Below are 19,683 nucleotides of genomic sequence, written 5' to 3'. Positions count from 1 at the left end.
GTACCTCATTCGAGCCCTATGAACTGGACCCCGCAACCCACTGCTCACGTACAAGGAAATTGTGCAATAGGGTACTATTGCTCTCAGCATCACTGGTATCCACCCCCTGCCCAGGGTCTGGATAAAGCGGGAGAAAGAATTCTAAGCCAGCTCAGAAACAAACACGTTGCTGTGCCCGGTGATATTACAATATTTTGGCCCCCCAGTCACCGGCAGGTGCAAGCACTGTGGGTAGGCATCTACCACATGGTGCAGGCCTGTCAGCTAAACACAGCCATTTCTCTCCTCCATGACCCTACGTGAGAAGACTGGGAGGGGACGCTGCTTAGCCGCTCCGACCTTGGGGCCGAACAGGCACTGATTTCCCAAGAAAATGACGCCCCGGACTGAGGATGTCACCAAGTCTGTAAGGCCCTTTCGGGGGCTCATACGCTCTTTTTTATAATAATGTTTTTCACCACCACCAGCACCAGATGGTGCCGTGTGATTGAAGCTCACAGAGAGTGCCACCTGATGAAGCTGCAGAGCAGCTATTGCCATCTGGTGGCTCTCACGAAATGCGCCGTGGCAAGTGAAAGCACCATCACTGCAGAATATGGAGCATCTTAAGAGAATTCTGTCCAGCTTTTGTTATGATTCCCACATCCCAGCAGACAAACAAGCGATGTTACATGCCTGGAAGGCCTGCTTCGGGCTAGGCTGACTGTGCGACTGATGTCGACGCTCTCTCCAAGCTGGATGTCCTTGATCTTGGAGGCCAGCAGAGATGCCGACAGCTGGTGAAAGCTTGACTGCTGAGCCTCCGAGCTGCCGCAGGGAAGCTTCTCCAATCGTCGACCACATTCACACGAGATGCTCACCTGTGAATGTGAATACGACACTTTGCTAAAGCCAGTAATTGCTAGCTCCAAGTTAATGGCCAAGAGGAATGTTTCACAGACCCTCACAGTTGCACTAGAATTCACTGCCACTGTGTTTTGATAACTTCCTTCTCAACTGTCCAATTTGTAGGAGAATGTCTAGCATTTGCCAAGCAAGCCTTGCCACAAGTGCTACATTGTTACTGATTAAAAGTTCTGATGCTTGGTGCAAACACTGAAAAGATATCTTCTCTATCCTGCAGTGGTTCAAAGCCAATGACTGCTTGTACTGCATCATTGGTTGCACCAAATATTGTAAATAAATGCACTTGCCCTCTGCACTGCCTCATTTTGGATAAAACAACACGGGGAACACAAAATTGTGGTGACCCTTCAGCGCTTCACCAACCTAGCCAAAAAAAAAAAGTTTTCATGTTTTTATCTCATAAGAATATGCTCAGGAATCTTCTGCAGCTTTCTTTCCGTAATGCGACTTCCAAGTATAAGAAATACATTTGAAAAATATTCATTTCGCACTCAAGCTTCAGCACTTAAACTGGCTACTCACCCAAACTTTTGCTATTCACACAGCTCTAGTGCAGACACTATCGTTTAATTAAGTAGCAACTGTGGCTATGCTACCACAGCTTGTGACATTTCTGCTGTCAGTTTTTAATAACTATTTAAGCAACTGTGGCACTGCTGCCACAGTTGCTACATACTTATTACAAAGCGATGGCCGCCTCTAGCTGTAAATCCAATTCTCACCAATGTTTTGCAAGTAGAAGCCACTGAGCATGGGGTGCCTGGATGGCAGGGCTCCCCACAAGGGTGACCACATGATGGCCGCGGTGTCACGCAAGGCTGGGTGCACGCCTGCGCAGAACCCTGAGGACGGCACTCGCCATCGTGGCAGGTCTGTTGGCACTGGTGCTGGCCGCAGGGCAAGTCACGTTGACACGGCCGCCCACATGACAGGCCTTCCAGAAAACAGGGCACAGCCCGGCGTTTCTGCAACCGAGCCACAAAAAAAAAGAACAATGCCTGATGGCTACTGGTGGTCAGTGGATCCACGGTTTCTAAAATTAGTGCAAGCATTGCAATAAGGAAGGGACAACTGCAAATTTACAACTTTGTTAGAGCTGTAATTTGATGCGCATAGCCACTGGTAACCTTATTTAAAAGTATGAACAAGCTCTTCTGTCAGTTGCAGAGTCTCAATCACAAGTGGTTTAGTCAATGTGCCACAGCACTTTTCAAGAAAGGGCAATCTATTTGTTAGCACAAGCATAGCTGTTGTATTCTCTATGCCGAGAGTCACATAATACTCACTGGCTGTTCGCCCTTCTTGTGGCTGGTAGACTATCGTGCACATGATGTTACATCTCTGCCCTTTACATATATGCACATTCTTTCTATCTGCACACCCCATTGAAAATAACCTCTTCCAAAGAAAAAAATATAATTGTAAACAACTACAAGAGAATCTGCAATAGTGTGAAAACACTATCTTAAACCATCACACTTATGCAGAAAACTCCAAAAATTTTTTTTTTTGAGAGGGTGACTGAGAGGCAAAAATCACAATTATGAAAAGAAGATGCAGAGAGGGTGAGTGCTAGTCCTGTTTATGTGTTCTTTTCGTGGTCTTGTTTTTTTGGCATTAAGTCTACCACTGATACAGAAGGACCACCAACAGACCAACCGCAAGCACTACTTATTATAACTAGGCTTGTGCAAATATTCAGGCACTTTGCATATTTGAATGAATATTACAGTATTTGGTTTGGTTTTAATCTAAGTTTAAACTATTTGAAATGAACAAATGGGCACACATTAATATGCATGTAACTCTCCTGTAAAGGTGGTCTCATTGAAGTGGACGGATGCTATGCTGTAAATCCCCCTACCCTGAAAAAAGTCTGCACTGCCGAGAATCCCTACTTGAAGTCTAAATGAACACGTACTAACGCCCCATCGATTCATTTTTTAAGTTTAAAAGCTTGTGTACTGACTTACATGCTGTAAGTCCACTAAACTTTCAAATTTTACAGGTTGTCGCTTGCATTCTACCGACAGTAAAATCCTGCTACTATTCAAAGTTGCTTCCACTACTTTTGAGCCAAGATGATTAACATTTTCACACAACTTGTTTCAATCAAAAAGATATATGTATTGTGCAGGTTATTTGGGTTGTGACAAATATTGTTATGTTGCTTTATAACATAAGATGCCCATCATTTAAATTCAATCCAAAATTATTTAATAAATTAACTACTTCCAAGTCACTCATTATAACCTTTTAATTTTTGCTGAGCTTGTGTTTTCGCCATTTTTCGCCATCGCTGGCATATTCATTACTGTGCAGAGCTTGGCACACCAAGCCTTTGACCCAACACACGACATTATGAACTGGCCAAGACACGGACGAACAGTTACTAGGGAGGTCGTAGTTGCAGAATGCTTGCACATAAAAGGCCAGAAAACAACCCCAAGGTTGTAAAGAGAAATATGTGCACTTTTAGTTCGTGAACAAGCTGCCGCAAGAATTTTGCGAATACGTGCTATATTAAGGAAGTTACAGGGGCTAGAACATTGCGTTCAGCTCGTTTCAAGTTTTTCGCGCGGTCTCGCCACGCTTCTCCTTCAGCAGAAGGGGAAGGCGCGGCCCGTCCTCGTGACTCCGCCCACTTCAGCAATGTGACAAGACGTCAGCGATTGACGTCATCGACGAACTCGATCAGTCGCAACGCACTTTCACTTGCTGCGATGCATGGTTGTTTTCCCTTTACCCGGTGCCAACTACAGTAAAACCTCATTAATTCGAAGTCACTAGGGCCGCGAGAAATCTTCCAATTAAGCGGGTTTTCGAATTAACAGAACATACAAAAAGTGGGATGCAAGAAACTTCAAAGTAGTCGGTGCTCGTTGTTTGCTGTGCCGGCTAGCTAGCGGCTCCAAAGGTTATGTTTGCCAGCAATACCTGGTCTTAATTTTGCCGCGAACATGAAGGAATGGTGGGCCACGCTGCTGCCACCGAAAAAAAAAAACAAAAAAAAACGGCCTTGATCGATTAAAATGTGCGCCTGCAGAAAACAAGACATCTTCACTGCAATACAGTAGTGACACGCGGCCAGCATGTCGCCTGCTCCTTGCTGTGTCAGCACGTCATGATGCGACCATTTGCACATTCTTTCTATTATAATTATGAATTTAATTATGGCCAGTATGACAAAGCTCACAATGTGTTTTGGCTGGAAAAAATGATCTTTGAAACTTCCGAACATAGTTTTCGAAGTAGGTGTTGCTGGCAAGAACTCCGCCAGCAGTACAAAGGCGTAAATAGCCGGAGCAACCGGCAATCGGAGGTTCGCATACATCGCGACTTCCGCTAAACTGCTTTTTATTCATTTCTTTACAATCCCAGAAAGAATGGGTAAACCATGACCCGCTGACGTTGCGAGAAACATGCGATAAGCTGCCCGCGTGTCACTGCTGTGTTGCAGTGAAGCACAGCTCATTTTCCACAACCGCACGTTTTAGCTGACCACGAGGCCGTTTTTTTTTTTTCTTTTTTTGTGCTATAAGTAGCAAGACTGGGGTGCTTCGGCTGCCAGTGATTGGTATCGATACGTTGCATTGTCTTGTGGCAATTAATGGCCGTCGCTTCCGCGGATTCACGGCGAAATCGGGATCTGGCACATGGCACCCAAAGTTTTCGAATTAACCGGACTGGAGCCGGCCACCGCTTCAAATTATCCACCCAAAGTTGCATTGGAAAATACAGGACCCCAGAAATCCTTCGAATTGAGCGGGACTTCGAAATAACTGAGTTCGAATTAACAAGGTTTTACTGTATTTGCAGCACAAAATTGCGTTCCAAACCCCAGACATGAAGTTGGCCCTATTTTTCTGGTGTTCAATTTTTTGGGAGCAGACTGCCACGCCATCTGGGAGTAGCAACACAAAACACAAATAATGCACTTAATAGTGAGTGTGCCTATCAACAGGTGGTGCGACAATATGCTCACTCCCAAAGACTGGGTCAGTGAAATTTCCTAATTTTAATGCATAGAGCCTATGGGGAGTTTCGCAGCTCGTATGATTGAATAGCTTTGTCGTAGCTGTGAGTGGGAACAGGAACTCTCGTTGACCTCACTACTGGTAGTTGAGACCTGGTCTAGATGAACCGATGAGCTGCGTGCTGCGTCGTGTGGCCGAGTTGTCGTCACTGCGCGTGCAAGGAGATCGGTCAGGCGTAGGAAAAGAGTGCGGGAATTGTTTTTCAAAATGGGGGCTTGGCGCGGCACGCAGCTCTGTAATATTCAAAAAGTGTGATCACTGCGGTCTACTCTACGAATTACCGAGCTTGTTTGAGGGGTGTAAAAAAAAATGTCGGAGCCTGTTCACTGGCCCTTTAAAACTGTTGCGACAAACCCTGCAATGTAGTGAAGAGGTTTAGTGATTTGATGCTAACCTCATGATGACCGAAGCACCATTTTTCAGTGAGCGTGGCGCAGGGAGGACAGTCTGGGTCACTATGGCACGTGTGGGTGACAGGGTGTCCACAAGGGTGTTCCCGGGCACATGGCTGACCACATTCGGGAGGTCTTGTCCCGCACGCTATGGGGGGACTTAGCGTGACACTGCCACAGTGGCAGCTCAGGTCCTCAAAGCCTGTTGAGAGTAATATGGAAAGCATTTCCTCATTTGCACGCGAGATTATGTGTGAAAATAATTGACCCCCCGGCCACGTGACATTTATTCTTTTCTTTCTATTCTCACAAAGGCTCCAAGTACAGGCAAACCTCATTATAACATACTTGTACCTTACATGAAATCGAGTTCGTTATATAAAAAAAATTGTTATAAAGGCACATTCTTAACACTGTATCTATTGCCAAATTATTCTTCATTCACTTCTTTATAACTGCATTAGATCTGGGTTCGCTATATTGAGGTTTCAGTGTACATGCAATACATATCGACACGGCGTTTTTTACTGGTGGATATGTAGCAGGAATTTTGCTTCGTGGCGACACATCTGAATTTCCCTGGTCTATTTGGAGTGGGCTCATGCTTTTCAGTGGACATTTCAGATCAGCTTGAATCATACCAGATCGATCTCGCATGCTCTAGTATTGAGGCACAGATTCATGTGGAAAACAGCCTGCATCACATCCATCGTCTTGTCTTGTGTCCGGCGTAGCTTTCAGTACCTGTCTGTTATGCTCGAAAAGTTCCTGTACACTTTTTCACATAGTGTTTCTACTTTCAGAATGAAATACACGGAATTTTCACACCTGCTCCAGGATTGTGGCAACCACTTATCAAGATCGACCAGTAAAAAAATGCCGACAGTTATATTACTATAAACTGCCAAATAAATTACTTTGCTATATCACAAGAAGAAAATCTCATTACTTTCAATGAAACAGGCATCAAAGGGGGACACAAAAGGCAATTATTAGGTCGATATGCATTGCTGAAACACCAGTTCAAAAGCCTCCTAGTGTTTGTTTTATGCCAAGAAAAAAAAGCCCAGTTTTATCGGTTGAAAAGCTGAACAGATATTTGTTGGGCAATTTTATATCTAAATAATATAAGAATAGAAAGCTTCCGATTTCTTCACTACACACTAACGATGCTCCTCTCGTGTATCACTGACTTGCTTTGAAATGTCAAATAGTAACTCTCTATTATTTAAACGGAGAACTAATGATGGCACGTTGATTGAAATATACTCTTTAGTATCATTTCAGAATTCTTTGCTTGTAGGTGTAAAGAAGAAATCCCTTGATGTATATTAAAAAAACATTGCAGTCACACTTGTCAAACTCATGCATACTTTACGATGTTCATGGCAACTGCTTTTGTATTTCATTTTGTTTCTTGGCTGCTAACCTTAACAATTGGTGCTTATTTTTCTACGTTTGACCATAGTTCGCCAGAATGTCGTTCTCTGATGTATGATTTTATAGAAGGTCCCACACTATCTCTCGAGTTTGAGACCTCCATCTGTATTTATATATCTCTAATGGAACTTATCAAGCATACTTCAATAATAAAATCTTGAAACTTGTGTAAGTCCACATAACAGATACCTACTAACTTCACAGAACAGAAATCTCTTAAGAATGTCGTTTAAGTGGAATAAATCTTGTAGTTGACGGGAGGTACAATTCTTTCTGAATAATAGTTGGAATCAGCACTGTGGTAGAGTGGCGTAGATTTGACACCGCTTGTGCCTAGACATTTGTCTCAACGAACGCTGAGTTTCACACTTCGCACACAATGTTGCTGGAAGCTATGCAAGTCTTGCCGTATTTTCTACATTTAGCTTTGCAAAAATGGCCCCACAAATAGAGCCACTTGCGAATACCTGCCAAGCACCTACTAATGCTGTTTCACTGTTCACTATGGAATGACAGACGAAAAGCATTCCACCAGCAAGGGCTTGCACTCACTGACATTCCAGCAGGAAGGGCAATTTCCCCTGTGGCAGGGCTCCTCGCATACATGCTGACCACACGAAAGACGTTTGCCGCATACAAGCGGGCAGCGGTGCTCGACGTCCACACAACACAGGGCCAGGCACTTGTGGCGGCCACACTGGCGCCGCTTCTGACAACGACGTTGACACAGTTCGGGCTCCTGCCGCTCCGGAGAGCCAAGCTCGACACAAGGAAGCTCGCGCGACGTTGCACCACATCGGCATCGCACGGCACTTGATCGTGTGCATGGGGGGCAAGCTCCCTCGTGGCATTGGGCAGCGCATCGGTGCCAATTGCCTGCGAGTAGAGCTCTACATTGCAGATTACAAACATTTTTTTAAATATTTTAGAAAATATTTAGCAACAGATATTTAAAAAGACATTTGTGGCTATGTGGCTATACTCAAACTTGTTTAATCATAGTTTCAAAAATTAGTAAAGCATAACTTAACTCAGGAACTGTTAAAGAATTAACATTTCGGTGAGTTACAACTTTCGATGAGTTGCAACTGGTTAGTCATCTTAAATGGGCTGTGCAGAAGACATATTGCGACAGAGACTGTTTACAATATCCGACATTATGAAGAATCAGCATCCACAGTCTTGTGCGCACTCTTGCTTGGGGCCGCACGACTCATGCCTCTTGTTCACAGGCACAAGTCAGTGTGGGTTGGAGCTGCGGAGAAGAAGAAGGTGCGTTGGCAGATGAACAGTTTTTGTTTTGGAACGCTCTAGCGGACTCTTTCATTTTTTCGCACATAATTTTCAGGGCACAAGTTCGCCCATAATAAACTAGTTTTTGACGTTTCGTCTCTTGCACCCGTTACAATATCAGCTTACTAAAGAGATTATTAAAGCTTACAACATAAACAAAAAAGGCACTCAATGTGTAAGCGCACCTTCAGTATTACTCAATAACAACGGCATTTCATTTCTGAATATCTAATGTAGTAAAATAATGGACATATGATCACCTTTTTTCTTTGCTCGTAAGTGCATAAAACTGTTGTCATCGATGCGAGGACATGTAGGTGAAGGTTACAGTTTAGTCATGTATGTGCTTTTTATTCTTGTTTGCAAAACAGCACTGTCATGTGTTCCTCAATGCCTTGTGTACTCGTTTCTTGTGCTACCTATTCAAGACGCCGTAGTGGATGGCTCAGAAAATTTCGACCACCTGGGGTTCTCTAATGTGCACCTAAATCTAAGCAGATGGGACTCAAGTTGCCATGACGGGAATCCGATCCCGCGACCTGTTGTGTCAGCATCCGAAAGCTTTAATAACTAGACAACCGTGGCGGTTAATGGTAACCGTAAATTCAGGATATGCAAAAAAAAGAAAAGAAAAAATTAACAGTGAGCTTTACCTTTTGGACCACACTGGAGCAGCTTCCCACAAGTATTTCCGCATGTAGGCACAGGGTCTGAGCATGAGAGCCTGGGTTTGGCTCCCTCTATGCTAGCTAATCGGCTCTTGCCGCATGGGCAGTGTGTTACTGAGTCCGGCAGGAGAGGGCAGGGGCCACACTCGCCAAAGTGGCACTCCTCCTCGCACATGTGGAGTCCACAATGCAGGGACCGGCCACAGGGATCACCGCACGAGAACTCGCTAGATGCGTTTGATTCCAGTGTACAGAGGGATTCCCGCTTCTGCTTGCCGCAGAAGCACTCTGCGACAGCACAATCAGGGTTATCACGTGAGAATCCAATAGCATGTTTCAGATAACTAAGTGGAGATATTGCTAAAAGCCTTTCAGGTAGGGTAAAACAATGAATATAAGTAATAAAATGTGCCCACTACAGAAGAAAATAAAGAAAAAACATTTCGGCTACCAAAATAACAAACAAAACCACACTGTAGCGAAAGTTCAGTCGCACTTGCAATTTTTTAATACGGTCAGACCCACTGATAACGATCCCAGATATAAAAAACCTGTTGGTTATAATGACCATATTTCGGTGCTCTAATTATTTTCCTAAGCTACCTTTTGAATCTTAGTCCACATACAGCGAACAGTTTTTAAAGCCCCCTATTTTTACAATGAGCACTTCCAGCAAGGTCGTGGTAAAAATATGGCGCAAACGAACCGAAAAAAAAAAAAACAAGTTAGAACAGACACTTTAAACCATGTGACAGATGCGTGCTTGCGCGTACTAGGCTGCAGTTTACTTGCGACGAATATATCGTAGACCCGTGACGAAAACCGCACGCAGATTTCGGACGCTGCGAGCAAGGTCGCTCACTTTCCATGTGTTTCTTCTTCACAGGCAGAACGAAAGTGAGAGAGAAAAAAAGAAAAAGAAATAGGAGGCAGCATGAAGACTTGCAGCCAGCTTCCGCACAGAAAACTTTTTTGGCGTAGTTCTCAGCATCTACGACTGCCGATGATTGAACAACAACGTCTTCAAATGCAAGAAGCAGAAAATTCCAGAAGCGATAACTTTATCGCATAAAAGTTCACTGCGATGCTCAGCTCGCCAACATGACAATGTGCTACAAAAGGTTTTCCGCATTTTGGTAATGGCGGAGACCGGTCAATAAGTAACAACGACTTCCATGCGGTCGCGGTGGTGCCTTAATCAATAGGCATGAGCAAGAGCAATGGTGAGGTGGCCGGTGGCGATGAGTGGGCCATTTTGACATTATCACAGTCATCTGCAGATATCTGCTCGGGGGAGTGACGGCGGTACAAGCGCATCATGCCAATGCTCAAAAGTTCACCGCCACCGCGTCGTGCAAGGCCACTTGCACGCGCTGCCTACAAAATTCGTCTTTGTTGTGTTAAACGAACAGGCTACTTGCCGCACCCGAGCACGATCTTGAGTTAAGCCTGCATGAACAATGCACAAATGTGCATATGCATTGGACTTATTACAATACGGCATACGACGGCAAAAGCAAAGTAAGCGTCGCGCTGTACGTAACTAGGCAGCAGGTATAATTGGTTCAATGTGGCGGTACCACGCTTCATTAGAAAGGCGTGAGTTCATTGCGAACGTGGTTTAATTCCCTCGTGAGCAAACAGGTGTCGCTTAACACGCGGAAAGGCCTAACTTGTCAGCGGAAGAGTTGCTAGCACTTTTCAATAAAAATACCAAAAAAAAGAAGGGTTTGGTCGCTAAGTGCACGTTTTTATGGGCAAGTTCATCTACATCGAACTACTAATATAACAACTACTTATCACAGTACTTTCTAGTTCTTATAAATGGGTTAGACTGTACTGAATTATTGTTTTCATTGGTTTCTACAACATTTTAATTGCTAGCATGTTTCACAGGTTGCACCATGCATCAAACATAAAGATCTTTGACTGAATGCATGGCTGAAGACTGCAGCATAGTTTTCCCGTTTGGCTGGAGAGGTGGAGAGGGGAAGAAAAGAAGGCTAGATAGTAAGGACTAACAGTGCGTTGAGAAAATGCAGTAAACAAAAAGACGAATGTGGCATTGCTGTGATCACAATTTTAAAGTATGTCGGTACGAGGATGGATTGATATGTGGAGTTTAACATCCCAAAGTCAGTACAAGTATCATTCCAGCATTATCCACATGCCTAGAACAAAAAAATGCGGCTACCAATTAGGGCTGCTAAGGTGTGTTCCCCCTTCCCACCATGACTGACACCTTTGGCTATATGCAAAAATCAACAGTTATCAGCTAATGTTAGATAGCTTATACACTTCAGGCCACAGGGGTAAACAAAAATTAAGAATAGCTTCACATGTGGTCATTAATTACTCTGTGGCAGGTTATCCTAACGAGACAGTATACAGTAAACTCTCAGTAAACGAAAGTCTCTTGAATGAAAGTGCTTTTTAAACAGAACTCTCACTTATATTATTGGTTCCATACTTGTATTTTGCAACTCTGTTTCTGTCTCAGTGAATTGGATCCGTTAAATGTAACATATTTTGCTGGTCCCTTCAGGTTGCAAATAATGGGAGTCTCCTGCATAGTATATTCTTTTTATTGATCTGTATCTAGATTGTATAACATTACTGTCAAAATTATCTGACAGTTTCTTTTGTTTGTCATCGTTGCAAGCAAAGTCACAGTGACGTGTATAAGAATAAGAAAGGTACAACTGTTTGAAGCAAGATGTACATGTTCAGCTAAGAGCACAAGAGTAAGGTAAAATTAAAGATGGTAAGGCAATTTGAAATTATACACTGATCAAGACTACAGAAGTAAAAAGGGAACCTCGACAACTACAGTGACAAAATTTCCTATAGACAAAAAACAATGATCTCATCAAGATGCTTTGCGGAAACAAGAGCAAATTTTTCCCTCTAGCAAGTGTAAAATATGTCTGGCCTTCAGACCAATTACTTGAAGATGGTCATAATGGCACTTATAAACCAGTCCATAAAAGCGTGCTGTGCGTTTCTTTCAGTGCCATTCAAATGTGTATTCCAGCAAACTATCCAAAGTATCAGTGATTAGTGTTAGGAAAGGCACCATACTTCCCCGTGAAACTCTATTCAAGCGGAGAGAAGCATGGTATGTCCACAAAAGCAACTCCAGCATGCAAGTTATGCCATCATTTCTGGTGTGTCCTTGCTGGGACAGTGGTTCCCGACTATGAAGCTCGGCAAATGCAGCTTTAAAAGTGCGAGTTCGGAAGCACACTGACGTGTGCAATCACCACTTCCTCCAGTAATCACAACGAATTCTAAGTATTTCGATATTTTCACGAGATACAGCGGTTTATGCTTCATGTGAGGAAAGACACTGCCGCGTTATGAAAAGATTATATAGCAGCAAAAACGCAGTCACACACTTACTTTGTTGCACTGTGCGGGCACAGGGATCACAGGAACCTGTATGGCATTGTGCCTGGCAAGTGTGGATCTCACAGTTCAGCAGACGGCCACAGGGCTCACCACAGCTAGCCTCGTGCTCCTGGCTGCACCGCACGTGCTGTGGTACATGAATGGAAAGTGATCATAAATTAGGAGGCACAGAAAATTGATTATTAGGCTGACTTTATAACTATCACAATATAAAACATCACCACAAATGAAGCAAGATTAGCTACCATCATGATACTCCCAAGGAAATTTTCCATAAGAAAAAGGGACTTGCTTTTTATGTTAACACCAACCACTGACATACACGTATACAGTGGAACTTTGATTATACGTCTCCCAGTCTCAAAACTACTCGCATTTTACAACGAATCGGTTTGCTCCCGGAAAAATCCCCATAGAAAATAAAGTATTAAGAACCTTGATTCCACGCCGACCCCACCATCTTATGACAATTTCAGATTCCACCCGAAATAACCCACCTTCACTCAAATCAAACGTCAACCGAATATTCACGACTGCGAAATATGAATTTGCGCTCCCCTAGGTTGACAATTGGAAAAGTAGAATGAGACAGGATGTCCTCTTAGATTGGAAAATTTATTCTCCTGGAAGTTTACGCACTTCTACATATGCCTTGATTGTGTGCATAAGTACGGGGTCATTAACTAGTCAAGCTCTATCCACAGAGTCACTTCAGTCGACCAAAAAGCTGATATGTCACGTTTTCGGTTGGTGGAAACTTTCCATGGTCGACATACAGATGATCTCCTGCCTTTGGCGCACTCGAAGTCACAGGCTTGCGCACGCATTATGGCGCGACGCAGTCGTTTTCACCGAGCAAAGTTACTTTCACTTGACCTCAACATTTATAGTAAAAGCTGGACGCCACCAGTTGCACATTACAAGGCAATAAATCGCAACCCTCAGTTGAGCACGAAGGCATTCAGGCAAACTCGTGGTCCGTCACCATCATGTGATAAGCGATGAAACCGCATCCGACTCTTTTGACGAGAGGCTGTTGGCAACGTGGTTTCGCTTTCACGCTCAGGCAATTTTCGGACTCAGTTAATCGGTAGAAAGATGGGTGTTGGATTCGATTTTTTTTTTAATGTGGAGAATAAAGATTGGCTCACATCCCCTTCAACTAAGCAATGCTGCCATAAGCTGCCACTGGTAAGAATAATTTAATATACCTTCCTTGTAGAGGCCCAAAGTCATGCGTGGGCTTATTCAGGCAGTGAGTACACGTTTCTTAGGCAAGGCTTTTTGGGCAAGGCTAAACATCACTGCCTATAATCTTAGTTTTTCTATTATGCGATGCTTAGATTATACAACAGTTTTGCCTGGTGCCCTCAAATTCGTATACTGGGTTACACTGTACCGCTTCCCATCCCAGCAACCAGTGTACTAGACTTACCGAAAAAGATGGTGCAGAAAAGCAAGCATAGCCACAATCGGAGCCAAAACCATTTTGCAGCTTCTGGAAGAGGCGTGCAATATAATTTTGCATGTTTTTTTTTCAGTCTCAGCCCCACTTGCTTATGAGGGCGCCTCAGAATATGGCCGCCATCCACGAGAAAAAGCGTGTGAATAGTGTGGTTCTTTGCGCAATTCAAGTAATTCATATCATGCGAGCTGACTGATGTCCTCTTGAAACAATGCTGCAAAAAGGTAGCTTTTGTAACCAGTGCCTTGATCGCAACGCGAGAATGTTATAGGTCCGGTGCACTGGACACCAGGACGCAATTAGATCGCATCGTGCCAGACATGCAGGAAAAAAGAAAACTAGCAGTGAGCGTCAGGCGCAAACGTCAAGCCCAGCCATCAAAAATAAAACAGGAGCATCCCAGAAATTCTACCAAAAGCATGGAGCACGAGCAGAAAGTGGCGTCAGAGGAAGTTGGCTTATGTCCGCTACACATGGTTCCTCCTAGGTTTTTTACCTTCATGACGCTATGTGCGACTGTTAACCATGACAATTTTTTTTCTTCTCGGATCAAAACAAACAGTTTCCGTGTTTTGTAAGCCTCCTATATTTTTTTGCATGCTTTTCAATAGCCTCTTAGCAAGAAATGAACACAAACAAGTTTTGTCCTACCCTACGAAAAATTCAAGTTAAATTAGAAACAAAACCAACAGTCTGTGGAAAAACTGAGTTGGTGAGAGCAGAGTATTGGGTACTTTTCATGAGGTTTTTCCTTCGTGTGCAACTTCTTTTTCTTTTTTTGATGCAAATGCCATTCACAATCTGTAAGAACCATCAATACACACTCCGTTCAGTTATATTCCCAAAAGGCCTCTTCCACAGATTGCAGAATGGTACAATTGGAATGCTAATTTACTTCGCAGCACCAATCTTGCAGAAGGACATCTGTAAAGTCTTGCTAGTCTTATAATCCGTTCAAATAAGTACATACGACCTTTTACCTGTTCAATGCACACGGGTACTCAAAATTTTCATTGGTGGAGCTTTATGAATGAGCTAGGTATAAATGGTGCTATTTGTTGACAATCTATTTCACAGCAAATTATTACTATTGGTTTTTGCCAAGTTAAGAGGAGTGGTTATTAAAGCTAATTACACTGCTGCTTCTTTCCAAGTGGGTATGCCTTTTTTACTCAAGACGACCCAGTCGGCTGACAAGTTTTTGACAAGTTCCTGCCTTTAGCCATGGCTTTATGGTAAATATATCATTGCCTGAAGCAATAGGCATCAAAAGTCTTGAGAAATCATGAGAACAGGTGGCATACAGAAAAAAGGGGTGAAATTCCTTGAGCACCCTTGCTCTACCGTACCCTAACGAGCTTTCCACATGGGCACGGCCTTCTCACAGTGGCACTACAGGGAGGGCACTGGCCAGGATGGCATTGGAGATTGCAGCGGTGCACGCACATGGAAGACACACCCCGTGACCGGCCACACATCTCGCCACAGCTGTGCGGCACTCCATACCGGTTCCATTCCGGGTTCGCTCGCTTCCCACAGAAGCAGATGTAGCGGTCGGGCACCGCCAGCACAGTGCCTTGGCAGCCCGGACACCGCCACCCACCTTCTGCAGCCACACACCAGAAAGAATGGTCACTCACCAAAACACTGAAAGCTCTGCAAATATCACACACTATATCGCAGACTCAAAAGGATCTGCGGTAAATTTGTGGAAGCTTGCACAGCTGCTCGTAGAGCTTTCTAGGCTTGGCAGCATGTATTTACATCAGTAGAGAAATTATTTCAGTTTTATTTGTATGAAGCTAGAGAATATATAACAGCCTAGAGTGCATGCATGCTTGCTGCTAGCAAACAGGCTTGAATTTAAGCTAAACATACCCCATATATACTTGTGTTCCTCGCAGTAAGTTTAGCTACATTTTCATATTCTGCCTCCATCGTGAGCACAGTGTTGTGCACATACATTTTCGAACCTTGTTTATCCGGGAAAAGCGTAGGCACGTTGCAACGATGTGTTTCTAATATTGTGTATTTATTACTGTAAGATATAATTTTTGCTCTTAGCAATCAGCAATGGTCTGACCTCACTGCGATGCCGCAACCTTTCAGTGAACCGAGGTTTGTAAAAGAGAATCTGAGATTGTGTGAATTTTTTTTTATAGTGCATGCTAGCCATAGAAAAGTCACCCGACAAATAAACAGGTCACATTAACGAGAGAAGTTCACTTTCTTCTTATGTAAACTAGATCAATGCACCTTTATCAAGCAATAGTATTTCTGCAAAGAAACCTTGCTATACATTTGACATGGTAAGCGAGCCTGCACACAAGACTCTCAACAAAGAATCTCGGCCAAACACTGGTTTTGCATGCAAGGCCTGGAACCCATGACTCCAAGAAAGTGTCCTATCTTTCCTTGATCCCTGAAACTCGTCATACCGTCCAGCGAGCGTGGGCTCGCAGATGTTGCCTGCATCGGCACTGCGAGGCAAGAGAGGTGCAGCGTAGGAGAGGAGAGAAGGGGAAAGCGTTTGGCCTGGTAAGGGTGGTCACGCCGCACACTGGATTGAGCTCGGCCATAAGATACTTCGCACTGAATTTATTTTACGAGTGGTGTACAGTTGCTAGTAAATGGGGATCAAGTAACACAGCTGCAGCAGCATTTATCTGACATATTAGGCGCCTCCAAAGACTAGTTCGAAAAGGCAAGAAAAAAAAAAGTTACCCAACACATTGAACATTTCACTTCGAAATCTGGCAAGACGACTAAAAAGAAAATGTTGACACGCATGACTAACCTTTCACAAGAGCTGCAGGTGAAAGTGCCCACTTGCGGACACATGACAGATGAAAGATGTGGTAGCAGCTAGAGCAACTCCAAATGGCGTCAGTACCCCTAACTCGTTCGCAGCACACCATGCATTCATACTCTCCAGACAGCAGCTGATCCGTCAGACGATCTGTAGGCATGGAAATGAACATGTAAGCATTGGTACTGTTGGCGATGTCACTCATGTGTTTGAACAGGTAACAAAATGTCATGCTCGTGTTGCCTCATCCTTTGTGCTGCTTCATTACTGAGCACATGGAGACATACGGATCTTACTTAAGTTGGGGAGAGGGATCAGTCGTCACTATATGCGTGTGCATGAGTATGAGTGCATACAGATACATATGCACACAAGCTGAAAATTTCTTGGGACTTCAGCCCTATGGCATGACACGAATAAAAGCCAAAGAAAAGGTGTGGCATAGGCAACTGCATCCCACATAAAATACTATGTCCCAATGAGCCGATTCCCAAGCTACCTGCTTCAAGATCCTCATTATCACTTTGTATAAGTTTTTGTAGAATTATCAGTAGAATGTAGAATTACCAGTGGCTTGTGTGGGGAGACTTGCGATCGACACTTGAAGAATGAAACTATCCTCAATATCATTGTCATCTTGGGAAAGAATTTGACAGCAGCCATACCAGCCCAGAATCGGGAAGAAAATGTAGGAACAAATGAAAGCAGCCCTCGAACTTGTGTCAACCATTTGAAAAGACAGATTAGCTTAAGCTTAAATCAATGAACCTCCACAGATTTGCAGGATGCTATAATTTTCATACAAAATTCAATGCAACAGCAGTTAATTTTCTTCCTGATACGGTTTCTTAGATGAATATTTAAAAAAATAATCAGGAAATCCTTGCTTGTGTCACTCTAAAAACAACTTGCAGAACATTAGACATTTTCTGACCTTTCTGCGGTGCATCTTCTGGTCTTGGCATTTGGGGGTAGCTTCGAGATGAGGAGCCTTGTTTTCGACTTGGGTATTGCTGCCTCGATGAGCTCGGGTGGTGCCTCCGGTTTGCTTCTTGAGGATCACAACTAGAAAAATTGTTGTGTTTATGATCGTGAGCACGATACTTAGCCTTGCCACTTCTCTCACTATTTTGAATACTCTGCTGGGCTTCCCTAACATCGGCATCAACAATCTGTTCTGTTTGTGAATGTTCGCTGTGGCGACTATTTGGCCTGTTTCTGTTGTCTCTCCTGTCATTTTTCCTTTGCTGGTAACGACCCTTCTGTGAAGGACCTGCTCCCTCTCCATAATCTCGGTACTTTTGTTGCCAATCCGTGTTTGAGCTGAAATCCTGGCTTCTTCCAGCTTGATGACTGGTCTTCGAGTTTCGGTTCCTCACACGAGGCGACCCCCTACCGTCGTCTGCTAATTTCCTGCAAGGCCCACCATCGCTCTTTTGCTGCTGGAAGGATTTTCTTTCGTGGCCGTCTCTTACTTGCTCTTGCAGCTGGTCGGCTGCAGGTGATGCACCTCTCAACTGAGATTCACCCGTGCCTGCAGCTGATCGACCATTGCCCGGTTCATATGGTTCATGATGTCTCTGTGTTCTCTTCCATTGCGAGTCTTTCCTGGCCCCAACATTGCGCTTCACGGGTCCCTGTCTTTGCACTTCGTCACGAGCTGACGACTCGGAAAAGGCAACAGAATTCGCACAAGAGTTCTTCTTGCCACGTTTCCCACGCGGGGGTTGAGCACACTGACCTGATGCGTTCTCGGCAGCATTCTCCTGAGGGCGAATTCTGTCAGAGGCCACAGAGTACGCATTCACTTGAGGAGGGACATCCTCCCATCCTCGCTCATCAGCTACGCGGTCGTTAGGAGCAACACGGGCTCTATTTCGCGGTCTCCGGTCGAACCTGAATGGTTCGCCTTTCCGACGACTGCGATCTTGAGTAGTTCGCCGCGGTGCCTCGGCCGCAGTGTGGGACTCGGATTTCTGTTTTGAGCGCTCTGAGCGTTGCTCGCTGCGAGAACCGCTTTGGTGGACGGCGTGGCGTTCACGAGGTCTCTCGGAGTCCCGGCCCCATGGCGGTGAATCAACGGGCTGGCTACTGTTCACGTCATAATAGTACGTTCCCGCAAAGTCGACGCCACCGTTGTGCAAGCTGCGTCTACGGTGGTCCCCGTCCCACCCACCACAAGCACCGTGAGCTTCGTAAGCGCTGCGATCCTCCATCCTGAACGGCTTAATCGGGGCTAATTCAACGAAGTCCTCCGACTCAAGTACGTTGCGTTTAAAACGCGAGTCGATTCACCAAAAAAGTACAGCAGACAGCCGTCCTTACCTACTTCCTGCTGAGCGGTAATGTCCCTAGCTTAATTCTCGCCGCACACAACGAAGAAAATTCTCACCGGTCCAATACGACGTTTGTACAAAAACGGTATCTGATGTAGCACAGGGCTTCAACGCGTCCGCACGCAGGGCATCACTTCACACGCTCACTGATCATTTGCGATGAGGATGTCACGCCGAACGCGCCGACGACCCCTAAATACGTCCAAAACGTTGTGTTCTTGTGCATGCGCAAGAACACACTAAATGCAAGTCGAAACTATGCGGTGGTCTTTCACCACAAAACACTTACTACCATTTCTTTCACCGCATGGAAGGTGTTCTGTGGCATTGGTACGTAACTGCACACGAAATAACCTCAATTACACACACGGAAAGAGGATGGACAACGTTGTGGAAGCAGAGCGCCAGTTGCGCCCCCTAGACGAGCGCTCGTTTCATGCTTTTCGTACCCCATCCCCGCTATTTTCACAAGTTCATAGATTCAAATGTAAATGATCAGAAAAATGTTTGTTTGGCGACGTCGCATAGGTAGCTACAACAGTCACACCTAAAGTAAGACATTGAGCAGTCCCCGAAACGTCCCTTTGACTTCGAAAAGTGCGGCTGGAGCTATCGGTACTGAAAGTGCGATTAAACACGGCCGCAACGGCACTTTAGGGTGCGGGCGGGAATCGCTAGGTCATAGAGTAGGGCTTGAAGTAACTCTAGAGAGGGGGGCGGGGTCCTGACAATTGTTTTTAGTAGCACAAGAACATCATCCATAGCGTAAATAGTGTATAGTGCTCCCCTCATATGTCCTCATCGGTGAATGAGGCGGCAAGAACAAAAGAGTGGGGTGAGGGGCATCGAGGAAGTGATCACCTCTACCACCTCCACCTCTAGATCCGCCACTCTCGTTGCAAACACGGAATAAAAATTAAAAAAAC

The 19,683-nt window shown here is 44.5% G+C and overlaps 1 protein-coding gene across 1 annotated transcript in view; it reads right to left on the bottom strand.

The window, feature by feature from the left end:
- Positions 1-19,143, bottom strand: part of LOC119187694 (transcriptional repressor NF-X1-like) — a 31,154-nt gene extending 12,011 nt beyond the window's left edge. The window contains exons 1-9 of the mRNA XM_037435775.2: positions 17,356-19,143; positions 16,410-16,571; positions 14,962-15,218; positions 12,139-12,274; positions 8,722-9,024; positions 7,328-7,651; positions 5,338-5,537; positions 1,629-1,871; positions 676-860 (exon numbers count right to left, since the gene is read on the bottom strand). Coding sequence (XP_037291672.2) covers positions 676-860; positions 1,629-1,871; positions 5,338-5,537; positions 7,328-7,651; positions 8,722-9,024; positions 12,139-12,274; positions 14,962-15,218; positions 16,410-16,571; positions 17,356-18,637 — 3,092 coding nt within the window. The 5' untranslated portion in view covers positions 18,638-19,143. The remainder of the gene's footprint in view (positions 1-675; positions 861-1,628; positions 1,872-5,337; positions 5,538-7,327; positions 7,652-8,721; positions 9,025-12,138; positions 12,275-14,961; positions 15,219-16,409; positions 16,572-17,355) is intronic.
- Between the last annotated feature and the right edge of the window lie 540 nt (positions 19,144-19,683).

This window comes from Rhipicephalus microplus, chromosome 1, assembly GCF_043290135.1.
Source record: "Rhipicephalus microplus isolate Deutch F79 chromosome 1, USDA_Rmic, whole genome shotgun sequence".
Classification (NCBI taxonomy): Eukaryota; Metazoa; Arthropoda; class Arachnida; order Ixodida; family Ixodidae; genus Rhipicephalus; species Rhipicephalus microplus.
Note: the sequence above shows the minus strand (reverse complement) of the source record. Positions and strands in the feature narration are given on the sequence as shown.